Genomic DNA, 22,620 nt, shown 5'->3' with positions numbered 1-22,620 from the left:
CGGATAAAGCGCAGCAAGTTGGCACAGTAGGGGGCACAGGTGGTGCATCTGTCAGCAGTCATCTAAATCAGTCGACCCGTGGCACCTGCTGGGTCTGTCCCGTGACCTCCTGCCAGCGGGCGTTCGACACTTCACGTGGTAGCCTCAAAGTGCACCCAGCCTGGCACAGACGCTGTGGTGACATCACCGCCACTTAGTGGCGAATGGCGGTTGTTGTTGTGCAGCGGTAGTGCAGGTGGGAGCGGTGGTGCAGCGGTTAGCGCTACGCTGCGCTACGAACCTGACGACCCGGGTTCGATTCCCGCTCACGGCCAACACCGCTGACGATTATCTGAACCCGGTCCTGGGCCTCCCCTAGGTCGACTCGGCCTCAAATGAGTAGCTGGTGTAGCGGTGGTGTAGTAAACATCGCCACTGGGGAGACAAAGGCGGCCGGGCGTGGTGCTGGTAGCCACCCACCCCCTCGTGTGCCACAGTGCCGGCTTTCGTTAGTGCTACTCGCTAACAGCACTTGCCCCAACAGTCTGTTGAGGCTACGCGGGGGACCTTTGTCTTTGCTGTGGGTCTCACCTGGGGGACCGGGTGGCCCTGGGGTCCCCGGGAGGCCGCTGGGACCCGAGGGCCCTGGTAGTCCCATGACCCCCAGGGCACCTTTATCTCCTGCCGGGGCCAGGGGGAGCGGGAGACACAGGGGGGGGGGGGGAGGGAGACGCACGGTGAGACACGGGGGGGGGGGGGAGACGGAGCGAGAGGGGTGAGACACGAGGGGCGGGGGGGGGACGAACGGTGAGACACGGAGACGCACGGTGAGACACGGGCAGAGACACGGAGACGAACGGTGAGACACGGGCAGAGACACGGAGACGAACGGTGAGACACATGTGTGTGTGTACGTGTGTGTGTGCGTACGTGTGTGTGTACATGTGTGTGTGTACATGTGTGTGTGTACGTGTGTGTGTGTACGTGTGTGTGTGTGTTCATGTGTGTGTACGTGTGTGTGTGTATGTGTGTGTGTGTACATGTGTGTGTGTACGTGTGTGTGTGTGTGTACGTGTGTGTGTGTACGTGTGTGTGTGTACGTGTGTGTGTGTACGTGTGTGTGTGTACGTGTGTGTGTGTACGTGTGTGTGTACGTGTGTGTACGTGTGTGTACGTGCGTGCGTGTGTACGTGTATGTATGCATGTGTGTGTACGTGTGTGTGTGTGTGTATGCGTGTGTGTACGTGTGTGTGTGTACATGTGTGTGTATGCGTGCGTGTGCACGTGTGTGTGTACGTGTGTGTGTGTACATGTGTGTGTGCACGTGTGTGTGTGTGTACGTGCGTGTGTGTGTGTGTGTACTTGTGTGTGTGTACGTGTGTGTGTGTACTTGTGTGTGTGTGTGTGTGTACGTGTGTGTGTGTACTTGTGTGTGTGTACGTGTGTGTGTGCGTCTACGTGCGTGTGTACGTGCACGTGTGTGTGTGTACGGGTGTGTGTGTACGTGTGTGTGTGCACGTGTGTGTGTGTGTGTGTGTACGTGTGTGTGTGTGTACGTGCGTGTGTGTGTGTGTGTACGTGTGTGTGTGTACTTGTGTGTGTGTACGTGTGTGTGTGCGTCTACGTGCGTGTGTACGTGCACGTGTGTGTGTGTACGGGTGTGTGTGTACGTGTGTGTGTGCACGTGTGTGTACGTGTGTACGTGTGTGTGTGTACATGTGTGTGTGCACGTGTGTGTGTGTGTACGTGCGTGTGTGTGTATGTGTACATGTGTGTGTGCACGTGTGTGTGTGTGTACGTGCGTGTGTGTGTGTGTACGTGTGTGTGTGTGTACGTGTGTGTGTGTACGTGTGTGTGTGTACGTGTGTGTGTACGTGCGTGTGTGTGTGTGTGCGTGTGTGTGTGTGTACGTGTGTGTGTGTGTACGTGTGTGTGTGTACGTGTGTGTGTGTACTTGTGTGTGTGTACTTGTGTGTGTGTACGTGTGTGTGTGTGTGCGTCTACGTGCGTGTGTACGTGCACGTGTGTGTGTGTACGGGTGTGTGTGTACGTGTGTGTACATGTGTGTGTGTACGTGTGTTTACATGTGTGTGTGTACGTGTGTGTGTGTGTGCACGCACCAGGCCTGCCCGGCTGCCCATCCTGCCCCGACCTCCCTCCACTGCCCGGCTGACCCGGCTGCCCCTGGGATCCGGGGGGTCCTGGCGTCCCCCGGTCCCCCGGGGTGCCCTGGCCCCCCAATCCTGGGGGGCCTCGCTCCCCCTTGGCGCCAGGGCCCCCCGGGAAACCTGTCAAGAAAAGAGACGCGCGAGTTGCTCCAAAGGCCGGGCAAATCAGTCGCGAGCGGCTGCGAGCCATCGTTTGCGAGCCATCGTTTGCGAGCGATCGGTTGCGGGCAATCGGTTGCAGGCAATCGGTTGCGGGCATTCGGTTGCGGGCAATCGGTTGCGGGCAATCGGTTGCGGGCATTCGGTTGCGAGCAATCGGTTGCGGGCAATCGGTTGCGGGCATTCGGTTGCGGGCAATCGGTTGCGGGCAATCGGTTGCGGGCATTCGGTTGCGAGCAATCGGTTGCGGGCAATCGGTTGCGGGCATTCGGTTGCGAGCAATCGGTTGCGGGCAATCGGTTGCGGGCAATCGGTTGCGGGCAATCGGTTGCGGGCATTCGGTTGCGGGCAATCGGTTGCGGGCATTCGGTTGCGAGCAATCGGTTGCGGGCAATCGGTTGCGGGCAATCGGTTGCGAGCAATCGGTTGCGAACAATCAATTGCCGGCAATCGGTTGCCGGCAATCGGTTGCCGGCAGTTGCGAGTGATCATCTGCAAGCAATTAGCGTGGGTAGGCGTGCACGAGCATCTGAGCAAGCAATTGGCGAGCAGACCGAGTTGAATCGGGCTCTGACGCGGGCGACCAACGGTGCAGGTTGCTCGCAACCGGTTGCAGAGACATCCGCAACCAAAGTTGCGCGCAACCAAAGCAGAAGCACACTCAAAATTACGCACAGAGAGAGTGGATTGGGGGACACACACGGGGCTTGAGATATAGCCTCATATTGATCTTCATCCAGAATGTGGATCGAGTCTGTGGGTTTCTGTGCGAGTCTATGGGTCTCTGTGTGAGTAGTGTATGGGTCTCTATGTGAGTCTACGGGTCTCTGTGTGAGTCTATGGGTCTCTGTGTGAGTCTACGGGTCTCTGTGTGAGTCTATGGGTCTCTGTGTGAGTCTACGGGTCTCTGTGTGAGTCTATGGGTCTCTGTGTGAGTCTACGGGTCTCTGTGCGAGTCTATGGGTCTCTGTGTGAGTCTATGGGTCTCTGTGTGAGTCTGTGGGTCTCTGTGTGAGTCTTCGGGTCTCTGTGTGAGTCTATGGGTCTCTGTGTGAGTCTGTGGGTCTCTGTGTGAGTCTGTGGGTCTCTGTGTGAGTCTTCGGGTCTTTGTGTGAGTCTATGGGTCTCTGTGTGAGTCTGTGGGTCTCTGTGTGAGTCTGTGGGTCTCTGTGTGAGTCTGTGGGTCTCTGTGTGAGTCTGTGGGTCTCTGTGTGCGTAGTCTACGGGTCTCTCTGTTAGTAGTCTATGGGTCTCTATGTGAGTAGTCTATGGGTCTCTATGTGAGTGAGTCTGTGGGTCTCTGTGTGAGTAGTCTATGGGTCTCTATGTGAGTAGTCTATGGGTCTTAATGGGTCTCTATGTGAGTGAGTCTATGGGTCTCTGTGTAGTGTGTGGGTCTCTCACCTGGGGACCCGGGTGGACCTGAAGGTCCTGGGGTCCCCGTAGCTCCAGGTGAGCCTCTGCCAGGTGTTCCTGGTAACCCGGGTTGGCCTGGGCCCCCCTGGAATCCCATATCACCTGTGGAGCACACACGCACACACACACACACAGGCACACACGCACACACACACACAGGCACACAGGCACACACGCACACACACGCACAGGCACACACGCACACACGCACACACACACACACACAGGCACACAGGCACACACGCACACACACACACACACAGGCACACAGGCACACACGCACACACACACACACACAGGCACACAGGCACACACGCACACATGCGCACACACACGCACACAGGCACACACGCACACACGCACACACGCACACAGGCACACACGTACACGCACACACGTACACGCACACACGCACACAGGCGCACAGGCACACACGCACACACGCACACAGGCACACACGCACACACGCACATATAACAGGCGTTGTGTTAACATATAGGCTCTTTAGGTAAAGTCACGTGGGTAAAAAATAAAAGCGTCCGTCATCAGGTGGGAAAACATGGTCTAGTTTTAAAACAGTTTTACTTTTTAAACTATTTTAAGGCAGTTTTAAATCAGATTTAAACCAGTTAAACATTTTTTTAACCAGTTTTAAAACAGGTTTAAAGCAGATTTAAAACAGTTTTAGTTTTAAAACAGATTTAGTTTTAAAACTATTTAGTTTTAAAACTAAATCTGTTTTAAAACTAAAACTGTTTTAAAACTGTTTCAAAACTAAAACTGTTTTAAAACTAAAACTGTTTTAAAACTAAAACCCTCCCGGACCATCTGTGAACGCAAAGAGCTTCACATCTCTCCGGATTCCAAGTCGACAGAGCCGTGAACGAACCCTTGGGCCCCGGCGATCCATCCACCCCGGGTCGCCCGGGTTGCGCCCCCTGGCCAGGGAACCCGGGGTCCCCCTTCGAACCCGAGGATCCGGGGACCCCCCGAGGCCCTGGGGTTCCGGCTGGTCCCGGGGTCCCGAAACCGGGGTCTCCCTGTTGTCAGACACGCACACAGACACAGACAAAGGTCCCCCGTGTAGCCTCAACAGACTGCTGGGGCAAGTGCTGTTAGTAGCGAGTAGCAGCAGCACCTACGAAGGTAGACACAGACAAAGATCCCCCGTGTAGCCTCTACAGACTGCTGGGGCAAGTGCTGTTAGTAGCGAGTAGCAGCAGCACCTACGAAGGTAGACACAGACAAAGATCCCCCGTGTAGCCTCAACAGAATGTTGGGCAAGTGCTGTTAGTAGCGAGTCACCGCGCCTATGAAGGTAGACACAGACAAAGGTCCCCCGTGTAGCCTCAACAGACTGTAGGGGCAAGTGCTGATTGGTCACGGTCGGCTACATACGGTGCGAAAGAAGTTCAACATACACACATGTACATAGTCTCACACAGAGACCCATAGACTCACACTGAGACCCACAGACTCACACAGAGACCCACAGACTCACACAGAGACCCACAGACTCACACAAAGACCCACAGACTCACACAGAGACCCACAGACTCGCGCATAGACCCACAGACTCACACAGAGACCCACAGACTCAGAGACCCACAGACTCACACAGAGACCCACAGACTCACACAAAGACACTCACAGACTCACACAGAGACCCACAGACTCACACAGAGACCCACAGACTCACACAGAGACCCACAGACTCACACAGAGACCCACAGACTCACACAGAGACCCACATACTCACACAGAGACCCACAGACTCACACAGAGACCCACAGACTCACACAGAGACCCACAGACTCACACAGAGACCCACAGACTCACACAAAGACACTCACAGACTCACACAGAGACCCACAGACTCACACAGAGACCCACATACTCACACAGAGACCCACAGACTCACACAGAGACCCACAGACTCACACAGAGACCCACAGACTCACACAGAGACCCACAGACTCACACAAAGACACCCACAGACTCACACAGAGACCCGCAGACTCACACAGAGACCCACATACTCACACAGAGACCCACAGACTCACACAGAGACCCACAGACTCACACAGAGACCCACAGACTCACACAGAGACCCACAGACTCACACAGAGACCCACAGACTCACGCAGAGACCCACATACTCACACAGAGACCCACAGACTCACACAGAGACCCACAGACTCACACAAAGACCCACAGACTCACACAGAGACCCGTAGACTCACACAGAGACCCACAGACTCACACAGAGACCCACAGACTCACACAAAGACACCCACAGACTCACACAGACACCCACAGACTCACACAGACACCCACAGACTCACACAGAGACCCACAGACTCACACAGAGACCCACAGACTCACACAGAGACCCACAGACTCACACAGAGACCCACAGACTCACGCAGAGACCCACATACTCACACAGAGACCCACAGACTCACACAGAGACCCACAGACTCACACAGAGACCCACAGACTCACACAAAGACACCCACAGACTCACACAGACACCCACAGACTCACACAGACACCCACAGACTCACACAGACACCCACAGACTCACGCAGAGACCCATAGACTCACACAGAGACCCACAGACTCACACAGAGACCCACAGACTCACACAGAGACCCACAGACTCACACAGAGACCCACAGACTCACACAGAGACCCACAGACTCACACAGAGACCCACCCTCACCTTGATGCCGGGAAATCCTGGGCTGCCTGGACGGCCATCCTGTCCCGGGGGGCCCGGCCCCCCGGGATTTCCTGGAGTTCCAGGGGTCCCGGAGAAGCCTGGAGACGTCAAGGACGCACGCACGACAGACAACAAGACAAAGGTCCCCCGTGTAGCCTCTAACGGGCTGTTGGGGCAAGTGCTGTTCGTGGTCGCGAGTGGCAGCAGCAGCAGCAGCAAGCACCTGTGAAGGCTACCGGCACGGTGGCACACGAGGGTGTGGGTGGCCACCAGCACCACCCAGACAGACAGACAGACGGATACACAGACAGACACACAGACAGACAGACAGACACACAGACAGACACACAGACAGACACACAGACAGACACACAGACAGACAGACAGATCACAGACAGACACACAGACAGACAGACAGACACACAGACAGACACACAGACAGACAGACAGACAGATACACAGACACACAGACAGACACACAGACAGACACACAGACAGACACACAGACAGAGAGACACACAGACACACAGACAGATACACAGACAGACACACAGACAGACAGACAGATACACAGACAGACACACAGACAGACAGACAGACAGACACACAGGCAGACACACAGACAGACAGACAGACAGATACACAGACAAACAGACAGACAGACACACAGACAGACACACAGACAGACACACAGACAGACAGATACACAGACAGACACACAGACAGACAGATACACAGACAGACACACAGACAGACAGACAGACACACAGACAGACACACAGACAGACACACAGACAGACAGACAGACAGATACACAGACAGACACACACACAGACAGACAGACACACAGACAGACACACAGACAGACAGACAGACAGATACACAGACAGACAGACAGACACACAGACAGACACACAGACAGACACACAGACAGACACACAGACAGACAGACACACAGACACACAGACATATACACAGACAGACACACAGACAGACAGACAGATACACAGACAGACACACAGACCGACAGACAGACAGACACACAGACACACATACAGACAGACAGATGGAAAGATTGACGCAGATATGGAGAGATGGACAGACAGTTGGACACACAGACAGACAAACAGACAGACAGACAGACGGATACACAGACAGACACACAGACAGACAGACAGACAGATACACAGACAGACACACAGACAGACACACAGACAGACAGACAGATACACAGACAGACACACAGACAGACAGACAGACACACAGACAGATACACAGACAGACACACAGACAGACAGACAGACAGACACACAGACAGACACACAGACAGACAGACAGACAGATACACAGACAGACAGATACACAGACAGACAGACACACAGACACACAGACAGATACACAGACAGACACACAGACAGACAGACAGATACACAGACAGACACACAGACAGACACACAGACACACAGACAGACAGACAGACACACAGACACACATACAGACAGACAGATGGAAAGATTGACGCAGATATGGAGAGATGGACAGACAGTTGGACACACAGACAGACAAACAGACACACAGACAGACAGACACACAGATACACAGACAGACACACAGACAGACAGACAGACAGACACATAAACAGACACAGACAGGCACACAGATAGACACACAGACAGACACACAAACAGACAGTTCGACACACAGACAGCCAGGACAGACAGACACGCAGACACACAGACAGACACACAGATAGACACACAGACACACAGACAGACAGACACACAGACAGACACACACACAGACAGATGGACAGACAGACAGATGGACAGAGAGAGAGAGAGACAAACACAGATGGAGGGAGGAACACACAGACAGACAGACACACAGACAGACACACAGACATACAGATAGACACACAGACAGACACACAGACAGACAGATTGACACACACACACAGAGAGAGAGACGCACACAAATGTGTGGGTACGTAGCTGGGGACGATGTGCCTCACCTTTGGGGCCTGGTCCCCCAGGGCCCCCTCTGCCAGGAAGCCCCTGATCCCCTTTGGGTCCCGGCTGCCCCGGGGATCCTGGACCCCCTGCGAATCCAGGGGTCCCTGAGTGGGGAGAGGGGCAGAGGACGTGTCAACAACAACGACAACAACAACGACAACAACAACAACAACAACAATGTCAGGTGACAGGGATGAGAGGGGGTGTAGGGTCCCCTTGGACACTTGAGATGAGGGGGGGGTGAGAAGGGTCCCCTTGGAGAGGGAGGGGGGTGAGGGGGGGTGGGGGGGGTGAGGGGGGTCCCCTTGGAGAGGGAGGGGGTGGGGGGGGGGTGGGGGGGTGAGGGGGGTGAGGGGGGTCCCCTTGGAGAGGGAGGGGGTGGGGGGGGGGGGTGGGGGGGTGAGGGGGGTCCCCTTGGAGAGGGAGGGGGTTGGGGGGGGGTGAGGGGGGGGTGGGTGGGGTCCCCTTGGAGAGGGAGGGGGTGGGGGGAGTGGGGGGTTGAGGGGGGTCCCCTTGGAGAGGGAGGGGGTGGGGGTGGGGGGGGTGAAGAGGGGTCCCCTTGGAGAGGGAGGGGGTGGGGGGGTGGGGGGGTCCCCTTGGAGAGGGAGGGGGTGGGTCCCCTTGGAGAGGGAGGGTGTGGGGGGTGGGGGGTCCCCTTGGACTGAGACAGGGGGTGGGGTCCCCTTTGACTCTGAGAGAGGGGGTGGGGGGGTGGGGGGGGTGGGGGGGGGGGGTGGGGGGGCGGTCCCCTTAGACACTGAGATGGGGGGGGTAGTGAGGAGGGTCCCCTTGGAGAGGGAGGGGGAGGGAGTGGGGGTCTGCGGGGGTCTGTGGGGGGGTCTGTGGGGGGGTCTGTGGGGGGGGTCTGTGGGGGGGGTCTGTGGGGGTCTGTGGGGGGGTCTCTGGGGGTCTTACCTGGGAACCCCGGGGGTCCCTGTCCTCCAGGGGGTCCTGGAGACCCCGAGGGACCAGGCTCAGTCTTGGTCAGGCCGGGGTCTCCCTTCTCACCTAGAGTCACGTGGGGAGGGGGGCAGAGGTCAAGTCACAGAGGCAAAGGTCACCCGGGTAGCCTCTGCCGGGCTGTTGGGGCAAGTGCTGCAAAGGTCACCCCTGTAGAACCTCTGGCAGGCTGTTGGGGCAAGTGCTGCAAAGGCAAAGGTCACCCGGGTAGCCTCTGATGGGCTGTTGGGGCAAGTGCTCCATAGACAAAGGTCCCCCGTGTAGCCTCTGACAAGAGGCTGTGTGTATGGGGCAAGTGCTGCACAGACAAAGGTCACCCGTGTAGCCTCTGACGGGCTGTTGGGGCAAGTACTGTTACGAACGAGCAGCAGAATCAGGATCGTGTATTTCTACTGCAGGAGGAATCCGAAAAGCTATAAAGCTCGTTGTTTTTCCCCCCATCACAGATGTATAGGTGAAGATAAATCAATCACTTCTAGACCAAATTTTTTTTTTACAAAAAGAAAGTTGCTTTATTTATTTAGTTTGCTTTATTAAAACAAAATAATCTTCTTCTCATTTTTTTTTCTCATTTTATTTTTCTACCACATTTTTACCAGAAAAAATAGTTTTATTTATTTATTTTGCTTTGTTAAAACCAAAAAATATAATTATTATTTTTTCTTTCATTTTATTTTTCTACCCCACGTGGACTTCACCTAAAGAACCAACGGGCACGGATTCCCGCCGTCGCGAAAGCTTCGAATCGACATTTTAAAAGCGGAACTCTCACCAGGAGTTCCAGGGGGTCCCGGCCGGCCCGGGACCCCCTGCATCCCCTTGATGCCGGGGGGTCCGGGGTAGCCGATCCCTGGGGGTCCCGGGGGTCCCTGTACCCCGGGCGACGCAGAGAATCCCGGAGGACCCGGGGGGCCCTGCTCCCCTTTCAGTCCAAATGGGGCCTTCGGGGGGGGAGGCGGGGGGGGGGGGGGAGTGGGGGGAGGGGTGGGGTACACACAGAGCCCATTACAACTCCTGTGATACTAGTATCAAGGTAATCAGTGGGGTGTAAGATGCACACGTGGTACTAGTATCACAGTAATCACTGTGGTGTGAGACGCACACGTGGTACTAGTATCACAGTAATGACGCCTTTTAGCGTCATCTGGTCCAACACCATGTGAGACTAGGCTCTAAGCAAAGCTGTCTCGGGTGTGGACCAATCAACTTAGAGGACAGTGCAAACATTATCAGAGTTGTGTTTTTTGTTTGCATTATGACCGCAGGTATTGTGGTCTATGCAAACATGACTCTTCGTAAAAAAAGGTGTCATTTTGTTGACAGATAAAAGGGTAAAAAAACAATTATCATATTTTTCTACTGGCAAATGAGGTTCCAATGGTGTAAATGCTTAATCCGAGCTCTCATACTCTGATGGTGCGTTGTCTTTGAGTTGTGCGCCTTTTGGCGTCATCTGGTCCAACACCATGTGAGACTAGGCTCTCAGGAAAGCTGTCTCGGGTGTGGACCAATCAACTTCGAGGACAGTGCACATACATTATCAGAGTTGTGTGTTTTTGTTTGCATTACGACCGCAGGTATTGTGGTCTATGCAAACATGACTCCTCGTAAAAACGGTGTCATTTTGTTGCCAGATAAAAGGGTAAAAAAACAATTATCACAACACTACACTTGTATTACCGTATCAACTGGGGTATGAGTCTCACCCATAGTACCAGTATTACCGTATCAACTGAACTGTAGGGGGCTATCCCTCGTGTCTATGTGTCATCACTCACAGGGTCCCCTTTAGACCCCGGAAACCCAGGGGACCCATCCACCCCAGGCCTCCCGGCGTTCCCGGGCCGTCCGTCGATCCCCGGCCTCCCCGGGTCCCCTTGGTCGCCCCGGGTACCAGGCACGGGGAACGCAGATCCCGGGTCCCCTTTGAGCCCCGGGGGACCAAGACGGCCAACGGAGCCAGGGATACCCTGAAAGAAATCACAGCGAGCATCAACAACAACAACAATAACAACAACAATAACAACAACAGCCACAATTCACATCATTTTACACATTTGTACAATAGTCGCCATGGACTCAGCACTGCACCATAGACTCAGCACTACCCATAGACTCAACACTGCACCATAGACTCAGCACTGCACCATAGACTCAGCACTGCACCATAGACTCAGCACTGTCACCATAGACTCAACACTACCCATAGACTCAACACTGCACCATAGACTCAGCACTGCACCATAGACTCAACACTGCACCATAGACTCAACACTGCACCATAGACTCAGCACTGCACCATAGACTCAACACTGCACCATAGACTCAACACTGCCCCATAGACTCAACACTGCACCATAGACTCAGCACTGCACCATAGACTCAACACTGCCCATAGACTCAACACTGCACCATAGACTCAACACTGCACCATAGACTCAACACTGCACCATAGACTCAACACTGCACCATAGACTCAACACTGCACCATAGACTCAACACTGTCACCCATAGACTCAGCACTGTCACCCATAGACTCAACACTGCCCATAGACTCAACACTGTCACCCATAGACTCAACACTGCACCATAGACTCAACACTGTCACCCATAGACTCAGCACTGCACCATAGACTCAGCACTGTCACCCATAGACTCAACACTGCACCATAGACTCAACACTGCCCATAGACTCAACACTGTCACCCATAGACTCAGCACTGTCACCCATAGACTCAACACTGCACCATAGACTCAACACTGCACCATAGACTCAAAACTGCACCATAGACTCAACACTGCACCATAGACTCAACACTGACCATAGACTCAACACTGCACCATAGACTCAACACTGACCATAGAATCAACACTGCACTATAGACTCAACACTGCACCATAGACTCAACACTGACCATAGAATCAACACTGCACTATAGACTCAACACTGCACCATAGACTCAACACTGCACCATAGACTCAACACTGCACCACAGACTCAACACTGCACCACAGTCTCAACACTGCACCATAGACTCAACACTGACCATAAAATCAACACTGCACCATAGACTCAACACTGCACGATAGACTCAACACTACCCATAGACTCAACACTGCACCATAGACTCAACACTGCCCATAGACTCAACACTGCACCATAGACTCAACACTGCACCATAGACTCAACACTGCACCATAGACTCAACACTGCACCATAGACTCCACACTGCACCATAGACTCAACACTGCACCATAGACTCAACACTGCCCATAGACTCAACACTGCACCATAGACTCCACACTGCACCATAGACTCAACACTGCCCATAGACTCAACACTGCACCATAGACTCAACACTGCACCATAGACTCAGCACTGCACCATATACTCAACACTGCACCATAGACTCAGCACTGCACCATAGACTCAACACTGCCCATAGACTCAACACTACCCACAGACTCAACACTGCACCACAGACTCAACACTGCCCATAGACTCAACACTGCATCATAGACTCAACACTGCACCATAGACTCAACACTGCACCATAGACTCAGCACTGCACCATAGACTCAACACTGCACCATAGACTCAGCACTGCCCATAGACTCAACACTGCCCGTAGACTCAACACTGCACCATTGACTCAACACTGCCCATAGACTCAACACTGCACAATAGACTCAACACTGCACCATAGACTCAACACTGCACCATAGACTCAACACTGCCCATAGACTCAGCACTGACTATAGACTCAACACTGCCCATAGAGTCAACACTACCCATAGACTTAACACTGCACCATCGACTCAACACTACCCATAGACTCAGCACTGCACCATAGACTCAGCACTGCACCATAGACTCAACACTGCACCATAGACTCAACACTACCCATAGACTCAACACTGCCACTCATAGACTCAACACTGCCCCATAGACTCAACACTGCACCATAGACTCAGCACTGCCCATAGACTCAGCACTGCACCATAGACTCAGCACTGCACCATAGACTCAAAACTGCACCATAGACTCAACACTGCACCATAGACTCAACACTCCCCATAGACTCAACACTGCCCATAGACTCAACACTGCACCATAGACTCAACACTGCCCATAGACTCAACACTGCACCATAGACTCAACACTGCCCATAGACTCAACACTGCACCACAGACTCAGCACTGCACCATAGACTCAACACTGCCCCATAGACTCAACACTACCCATAGACTCAACACTGCACCATAGACTCAACACTGCACCATTGACTCAACACTGCACCATAGACTCAACACTGCCCATAGACTCAACACTACCCATAGACTCAACACTGCACCATAGACTCAACACTGCACCATAGACTCAGCACTGCACCATAGACTCTCCACTGCACCATAGACTCAACACTGCCCCATAGACTCAACACTGCCCCATAGACTCAACACTACTCATAGACTCAACACTGCACCATAGACTCAACACTGCCCATAGACTCAACACTGCACCATAGACTCAACACTGCACCATAGACTCAACACTACTCATAGACTCAACACTGCACCATAAACTCAACACTACTCATAGACTCAACACTGCACCATAGACTCAACACTGCACCATAGACTCAACACTGCACCATAGACTCAACACTACTCATAGACTCAACACTGCACCATAGACTCAACACTACTCATAGACTCAACACTGCACCATAGACTCAACACTGCACCATAGACTCAACACTGCACCATAGACTCAACACTGCACCATAGACTCAACACTGCACCATAGACTCAACACTGCACCATAGACTCAACACTACTCATAGACTCAACACTGCACCATAGACTCAACACTGCACCATTGACTCAACACTGCACCATAGACTCAACACTACTCATAGACTCAACACTGCACCATAGACTCAACACTGCACCATAGACTCAACACTGCACCATAGACTCAACACTGCACCATAGACTCAACACTGCACCATAGACTCAACACTACTCATAGACTCAACACTGCACCATAGACTCAACACTGCACCATTGACTCAACACTGCACCATAGACTCAACACTGCACCATAGACTCAACACTGCACAATTGACTCAACACTGCACCATAGACTCAACACTGCACCATAGACTCAACACTGCACCATAGACTCAACACTGCACCATAGACTCAACACTGCACCATAGACTCAACACTGCACCATAGGTGGGGGGATGGGGGTGGGATGGGGGGGTGGGGAGGTGGGGGGATGGGGGGGTGAGGAGGTGGGGGGATGGGGGGGTGGGGAGGTGGGGGGATGGGTGGGGAGGTGGGGGGATGGGGGGGTGGGGAGGTGGGAGGGGGTGGGGAGGTGGGGGATGGGGGGGGGGAGGTGGGGGGATGGGGGTGGGATGGGGGGGTGGGGAGGTGGGGGGATGGGTGGGGAGGTGGGGGGATGGGGGTGGGATGGGGGGGTGAGGAGGTGGGGGGATGGGGGGGTGGGGAGGTGGGGGGATGGGTGGGGAGGTGGGGGGATGGGGGGGTGGGGAGGTGGGAGGGGGTGGGGAGGTGGGGGATGGGGGGGGGGGAGGTGGGGGGGATGGGGGGTTGGGGAGGTGGGGAGGTGGGGGGATGGGGGTGGGGAGGTGGGGGGATGGGGGGTTGGGGAGGTGGGGAGGTGGGGGGATGGGGAGGTCGGGGGATAGAAGGATGGGGGGATGGGGTGGGGGATGGGGGGGGTGGGGAGGTGGGGGGATAGAAGGATGGGGGGGGGGGAGGTGGGGGATGGGGGGGGTGGGGAGGTGGGGGGATAGAAGGATGGGGGGGGGGAGGTGGGGGATGGGGGGGGGTGGGGAGGTGGGGGGATAGAAGGATGGGGGGGGGGGATAGGGTGGGGGATGGGGGGGGGGTCTCACGGGGGGGCCCGTGGGCCCAGAGGTGCCTGGGGTCCCCACGTCGCCCTTGAATCCCGGAGTTCCGGGGAAACCTGCGGGTCACAGTAGAGTCAAGCACACTCAGCCACACTCACACGTGTGCGTGTGTAACACGTGTGTGCGTGTAACACGTGTGTGTGTGTGTGTGTAACACGTGTGTGTACGTGTGTGTACGTGTGTGTGTACGTGTGTGTGTACGTGTGTGTGTGTACGTGTGTGTGTGTGTGTGTGTGTACGTGTGTGTGTGTGTGTACGTGTGTGTGTGTGTGTACGTGTGTGTGTGTACGTATGTGTGTGTGTACATGCGTGTGTGTGTGTTTGCGTGTGTGTGCGTGTATGTGTGTACGTTTGTGTATGTGTGTACGTGTGTGTGTGTACGTGTGTGTGTGTATGTGTGTGTATGTGTGTACGTGTGTGTAACACGTGTGTATGTGTGTGTGTACGTGTGTGTGTGTCTGTACACGTGTGTGTGTGTGTATGTGTGTGTATGTGTGTACGTGTGTGTGTGTGTATGTGTGTGTATGTGTGTACGTGTGTGTAACACGTGTGTGTGTGTACGTGTGTGTGTGTGTATGTGTGTGTATGTGTGTACGTGTGTGTGTGTGTGTGTATGTGTGTGTATGTGTGTACGTGTGTGTAACACGTGTGTATGTGTGTACGTGTGTACATGTGTGTGTGTGTATGTGTGTGTGTACGTGTGTGTGTGTAACACGTGTGTGTGTATGTGTGTACGTGTGTGTGTGTAACACGTGTGTGTGTGTGTGTATGTGTGTACGTGTGTGTGTGTAACACGTGTGTGTGTATGTGTGTGTAACACGTGTGTATGTGTGTACGTGTGTACATGTGTGTGTGTGTATGTGTGTGTGTACGTGTGTGTGTGTAACACGTGTGTGTGTATGTGTGTACGTGTGTGTGTGTAACACGTGTGTGTGTGTGTGTATGTGTGTACGTGTGTGTGTGTAACACGTGTGTGTGTGTGTGTATGTGTGTACGTGTGTGTGTGTAACACGTGTGTGTGTATGTGTGTGTGTATGTGTGTACGTGTGTGTGTGTAACACGTGTGTGTAACACGTGTGTGTATGTGTGTACGTGTGTGTAACACGTGTGTATGTGTGTATGTGTGTACGTGTGTGTGTGTAACACGTGTGTATGTGTGTGTATGTGTGTACGTGTGTGTGTGTAACACGTGTGTGTTTATGTGTGTGTAACACGTGTGTGTGTGTGTGTAACACGTGTGTGTAACACGTGTGTGTGTGTAACACGTGTGTGTATGTACGTGTGTACATGTGTGTGTGTGTGTGTATGTCACCTGGTTGCCCAGGGGGTCCGGGGGGCCCTGGGGGTCCCGGTGGAGAGGGGACGCTGGGAGGGAACGGGCTCTGGCAATTCACACACGTGTCGCCCTTGTCACCTGTCACACACACACACACGTGTCACACACACACGTGTCACACACACGTGTGTGTGTTACACGTGTGTGTGTGTTACACACACACACGTGTTACACACACACACGTGTCACACACACACACGTGTTACACACACACACGTGTTACACACACACACGTGTTACACACACACACGTGTCACACACACACACGTGTCACACACACACACGTGTTACACACACACACGTGTCACACACACACACGTGTTACACACACACACGTGTTACACACACACACACACACACGTGTTACACACACACACACACGTGGTACACACACACACGTGGTACACACACACACACACACACGTGTTACACACACACACGTGGTACACACACACACGTGGTACACACACACACGTGTTACACACACACACACGTGTTACACACACACACGTGTTACACACACACACGTGTTACACACACACACACGTGTTACACACACACACACACACGTGTTACACACACACACACACGTGGTACACACACACACGTGTTACACACACACACACACGTGTTACACACACACACACGTGTCACACACACACACACGTGTCACACACACACACGTGGTACACACACACACGTGTTACACACACACACACGTGTTACACACACACACACACGTGTTACACACACACACACACGTGTTACACACACACACACACACGTGTTACACACACACACGTGTTACACACACACACACACGTGTTACACACACACACGTGTTACACACACACACACACGTGGTACACACACACACACACGTGTTACACACACACACACACACACGTGTTACACACACACACACACGTGTTACACACACACACACACGTGTTACACACACACACGTGTTACACACACACACACACACGTGGTACACACACACACGTGGTACACACACACACACGTGTTACACACACACACACGTGTTACACACACACACACGTGTCACACACACACACGTGGTACACACACACACGTGGTACACACACACACACGTGTTACACACACACACACGTGTTACACACACACACACGTGTTACACACACACACACGTGTCACACACACACACACGTGTTACACACACACACACGTGTCACACACACACACACGTGTTACACACACACACACGTGTTACACACACACACGTGTTACACACACACACGTGTTACACACACACACGTGTTACACACACACACACACACACGTGTTACACACACACACACACACGTGTTACACACACACACACGTGTTACACACACACACACACACGTGGTACACACACACACACGTGTTACACACACACACGTGTTACACACACACACACACACGTGGTACACACACACACACGTGGTACACACACACACACACGTGTTACACACACACACGTGTTACACACACACACGTGGTACACACACACACGTGTTACACACACACACACACGTGTTACACACACACACGTGTTACACACACACACGTGTTACACACACACACACACACGTGGTACACACACACACACGTGTTACACACACACACACACGTGTTACACACACACACGTGTTACACACACACACACACGTGTTACACACACACACGTGTTACACACACACACGTGTTACACACACACACACACGTGTTACACACACACACGTGTTACACACACACACACACGTGTTACACACACACACGTGTTACACACACACACACGTGTTACACACACACACGTGTTACACACACACACGTGTTACACACACACACACACGTGTTACACACACACACGTGTTACACACACACACACACGTGTTACACACACACACGTGTTACACACACACACACGTGTTACACACACACACGTGTTACACACACACACGTGTTACACACACACACACACACGTGTTACACACACACACACACGTGTTACACACACACACGTGTTACACACACACACGTGTTACACACACACACACGTGTTACACACACACACGTGTTACACACACACACGTGTTACACACACACACACGTGTTACACACACACACACACGTGTTACACACACACACACACGTGTTACACACACACACACGTGTTACACACACACACGTGTTACACACACACACACGTGTTACACACACACACACACGTGTTACACACACACACGTGTTACACACACACACACGTGGTACACACACACACACGTGTTACACACACACACGTGTTACACACACACACACACGTGTTACACACACACACGTGTTACACACACACACGTGTTACACACACACACACACACGTGTTACACACACACACACACGTGTTACACACACACACGTGTTACACACACACACGTGTTACACACACACACGTGTTACACACACACACACGTGTTACACACACACACACACACGTGTTACACACACACACACACGTGGTACACACACACACGTGTTACACACACACACACACACGTGTTACACACACACACACACGTGTTACACACACACACGTGTTACACACACACACACACGTGTTACACACACACACACACGTGTTACACACACACACACACGTGTTACACACACACACGTGTTACACACACACACGTGTTACACACACACACACGTGGTACACACACACACGTGTTACACACACACACACACGTGTTACACACACACACGTGTTACACACACACACACACGTGTTACACACACACACACACGTGTTACACACACACACGTGTTACACACACACACGTGTTACACACACACACACACGTGTTACACACACACACGTGTTACACACACACACACACACGTGTTACACACACACACGTGTTACACACACACACGTGTTACACACACACACACGTGTTACACACACACACACACACGTGTTACACACACACACACGTGTTACACACACACACGTGTTACACACACACACACACACGTGTTACACACACACACACGTGTTACACACACACACACACGTGTTACACACACACACACGTGTTACACACACACACACGTGTTACACACACACACACGTGTTACACACACACACACACGTGTTACACACACACACACGTGTTACACACACACACACACACGTGTTACACACACACACACACGTGTTACACACACACACGTGTTACACACACACACACACGTGTTACACACACACACGTGTTACACACACACACACACGTGTTACACACACACACGTGTTACACACACACACACACACGTGTTACACACACACACGTGTTACACACACACACGTGTTACACACACACACGTGTTACACACACACACACACGTGGAACACACACACACACGTGTTACACACACACACACACACATGTTACACACACACACACACACGTGTTACACACACACACACACACACACGTGTTACACACACACACACGTGTTACACACACACACAAACGTGTTACACACACACACGTGTTACACACACACACACGTGTTACACACACACACACACGTGTTACACACACACACACACACGTGTTACACACACACAGTGTTACACACACACACACGTGTTACACACACACACACACACGTGGTACACACACACACGTGTTACACACACACACACACACGTGGTACACACACACACGTGTCACACACACACACACGTGTTACACACACACACACACACGTGGTACACACACACACGTGTCACACACACACACACGTGGTACACACACACACACGTGTCACACACACACACACGTGTTACACACACACACGTGTTACACACACACACGTGTTACACACACACACGTGCTACACACACACACGTGTTACACACACACACGTGCTACACACACACACGTGTTACACACACACACGTGTTACACACACACACACACGTGGTACACACACACACACACACGTGTTACACACACACACACGTGTTACACACACACACACACGTGGTACACACACACACACGTGTTACACACACACACACACGTGGTACACACACACACACGTGTTACACACACACACGTGTTACACACACACACACGTGTTACACACACACACACACGTGTTACACACACACACACGTGTTACACACACACACACACGTGTTACACACACACACACGTGTTACACACACACACACACGTGGTACACACACACACACGTGTTACACACACACACGTGTTACACACACACACGTGTTACACACACACACGTGTTACACACACACACACGTGTTACACACACACACACGTGTTGCACACACACACACACGTGGTACACACACACACACGTGTTACACACACACACGTGTTACACACACACACACGTGTTACACACACACACGTGTTACACACACACACGTGTTACACACACACACACACGTGGTACACACACACACGTGTTACACACACACACACACGTGTTACACACACACACGTGTTACACACACACACACGTGTTACACACACACACGTGTTACACACACACACACGTGGTACACACACACACACGTGGTACACACACACACACGTGTTACACACACACACGTGTTACACACACACACGTGTTACACACACACACGTGTTACACACACACACACGTGTTACACACACACACACGTGTTGCACACACACACACACGTGGTACACACACACACACGTGTTACACACACACACGTGTTACACACACACACACGTGTTACACACACACACGTGTTACACACACACACACGTGGTACACACACACACACGTGTTACACACACACACACGTGTTACACACACACACACACGTGTTACACACACACACACGTGTTACACACACACACACACGTGGTACACACACACACACGTGTTACACACACACACGTGTTACACACACACACGTGTTACACACACACACGTGTTACACACACACACACGTGTTACACACACACACACGTGTTACACACACACACACGTGTTGCACACACACACACACGTGGTACACACACACACACGTGTTACACACACACACGTGTTACACACACACACACGTGTTACACACACACACGTGTTACACACACACACGTGTTACACACACACACGTGTTACACACACACACACGTGTTACACACACACACGTGTTACACACACACACGTGTTACACACACACACACGTGTTACACACACACACGTGTTACACACACACACACGTGTTACACACACACACACACGTGTTACACACACACACGTGTTACACACACACACGTGTTACACACACACACACACGTGTTACACACACACACGTGTTACACACACACACACACGTGTTACACACACACACGTGTTACACACACACACACGTGTTACACACACACACGTGTTACACACACACACGTGTTACACACACACACACACACGTGTTACACACACACACACACGTGTTACACACACACACGTGTTACACACACACACACGTGTTACACACACACACACGTGTTACACACACACACACGTGTTACACACACACACGTGTTACACACACACACACGTGTTACACACACACACGTGTTACACACACACACACGTGTTACACACACACACGTGTTACACACACACACACGTGTTACACACACACACACGTGTTACACACACACACACGTGTTACACACACACACACGTACACACACACACACACACACACGTGTTACACACACACACACGTGTTACACACACACACACGTGTTACACACACACACGTACACACACACACACACACACACGTGTTACACACACACACACGTGTTAC

General features: G+C 52.5%; 1 protein-coding gene across 1 annotated transcript in view; it reads right to left on the bottom strand.

The window, feature by feature from the left end:
- Positions 1–22,620, bottom strand: part of LOC144952412 (uncharacterized) — a gene marked incomplete at its 5' end in the record, with an annotated part of 85,289 nt that overhangs the window by 47,658 nt on the left and 15,011 nt on the right. Inside the window, 11 exons of the mRNA XM_078882807.1 lie at positions 571–660; positions 2,100–2,267; positions 3,711–3,824; positions 4,612–4,762; positions 6,448–6,545; positions 8,459–8,563; positions 9,375–9,467; positions 10,192–10,360; positions 11,198–11,389; positions 15,353–15,423; positions 16,680–16,781. Of these exons, the coding sequence (XP_078738933.1) occupies positions 571–660; positions 2,100–2,267; positions 3,711–3,824; positions 4,612–4,762; positions 6,448–6,545; positions 8,459–8,563; positions 9,375–9,467; positions 10,192–10,360; positions 11,198–11,389; positions 15,353–15,423; positions 16,680–16,781 (1,353 nt within the window). The remainder of the gene's footprint in view (positions 1–570; positions 661–2,099; positions 2,268–3,710; positions 3,825–4,611; positions 4,763–6,447; positions 6,546–8,458; positions 8,564–9,374; positions 9,468–10,191; positions 10,361–11,197; positions 11,390–15,352; positions 15,424–16,679; positions 16,782–22,620) is intronic.

The sequence above is a fragment of the Lampetra fluviatilis genome, chromosome 67 (assembly GCF_964198595.1).
Source record: "Lampetra fluviatilis chromosome 67, kcLamFluv1.1, whole genome shotgun sequence".
Lineage (NCBI taxonomy): Eukaryota > Metazoa > Chordata > Hyperoartia > Petromyzontiformes > Petromyzontidae > Lampetra > Lampetra fluviatilis.
The sequence above is the reverse complement of the archived record's forward strand: the minus strand, read 5'-3'. Positions and strand labels throughout refer to the sequence as shown.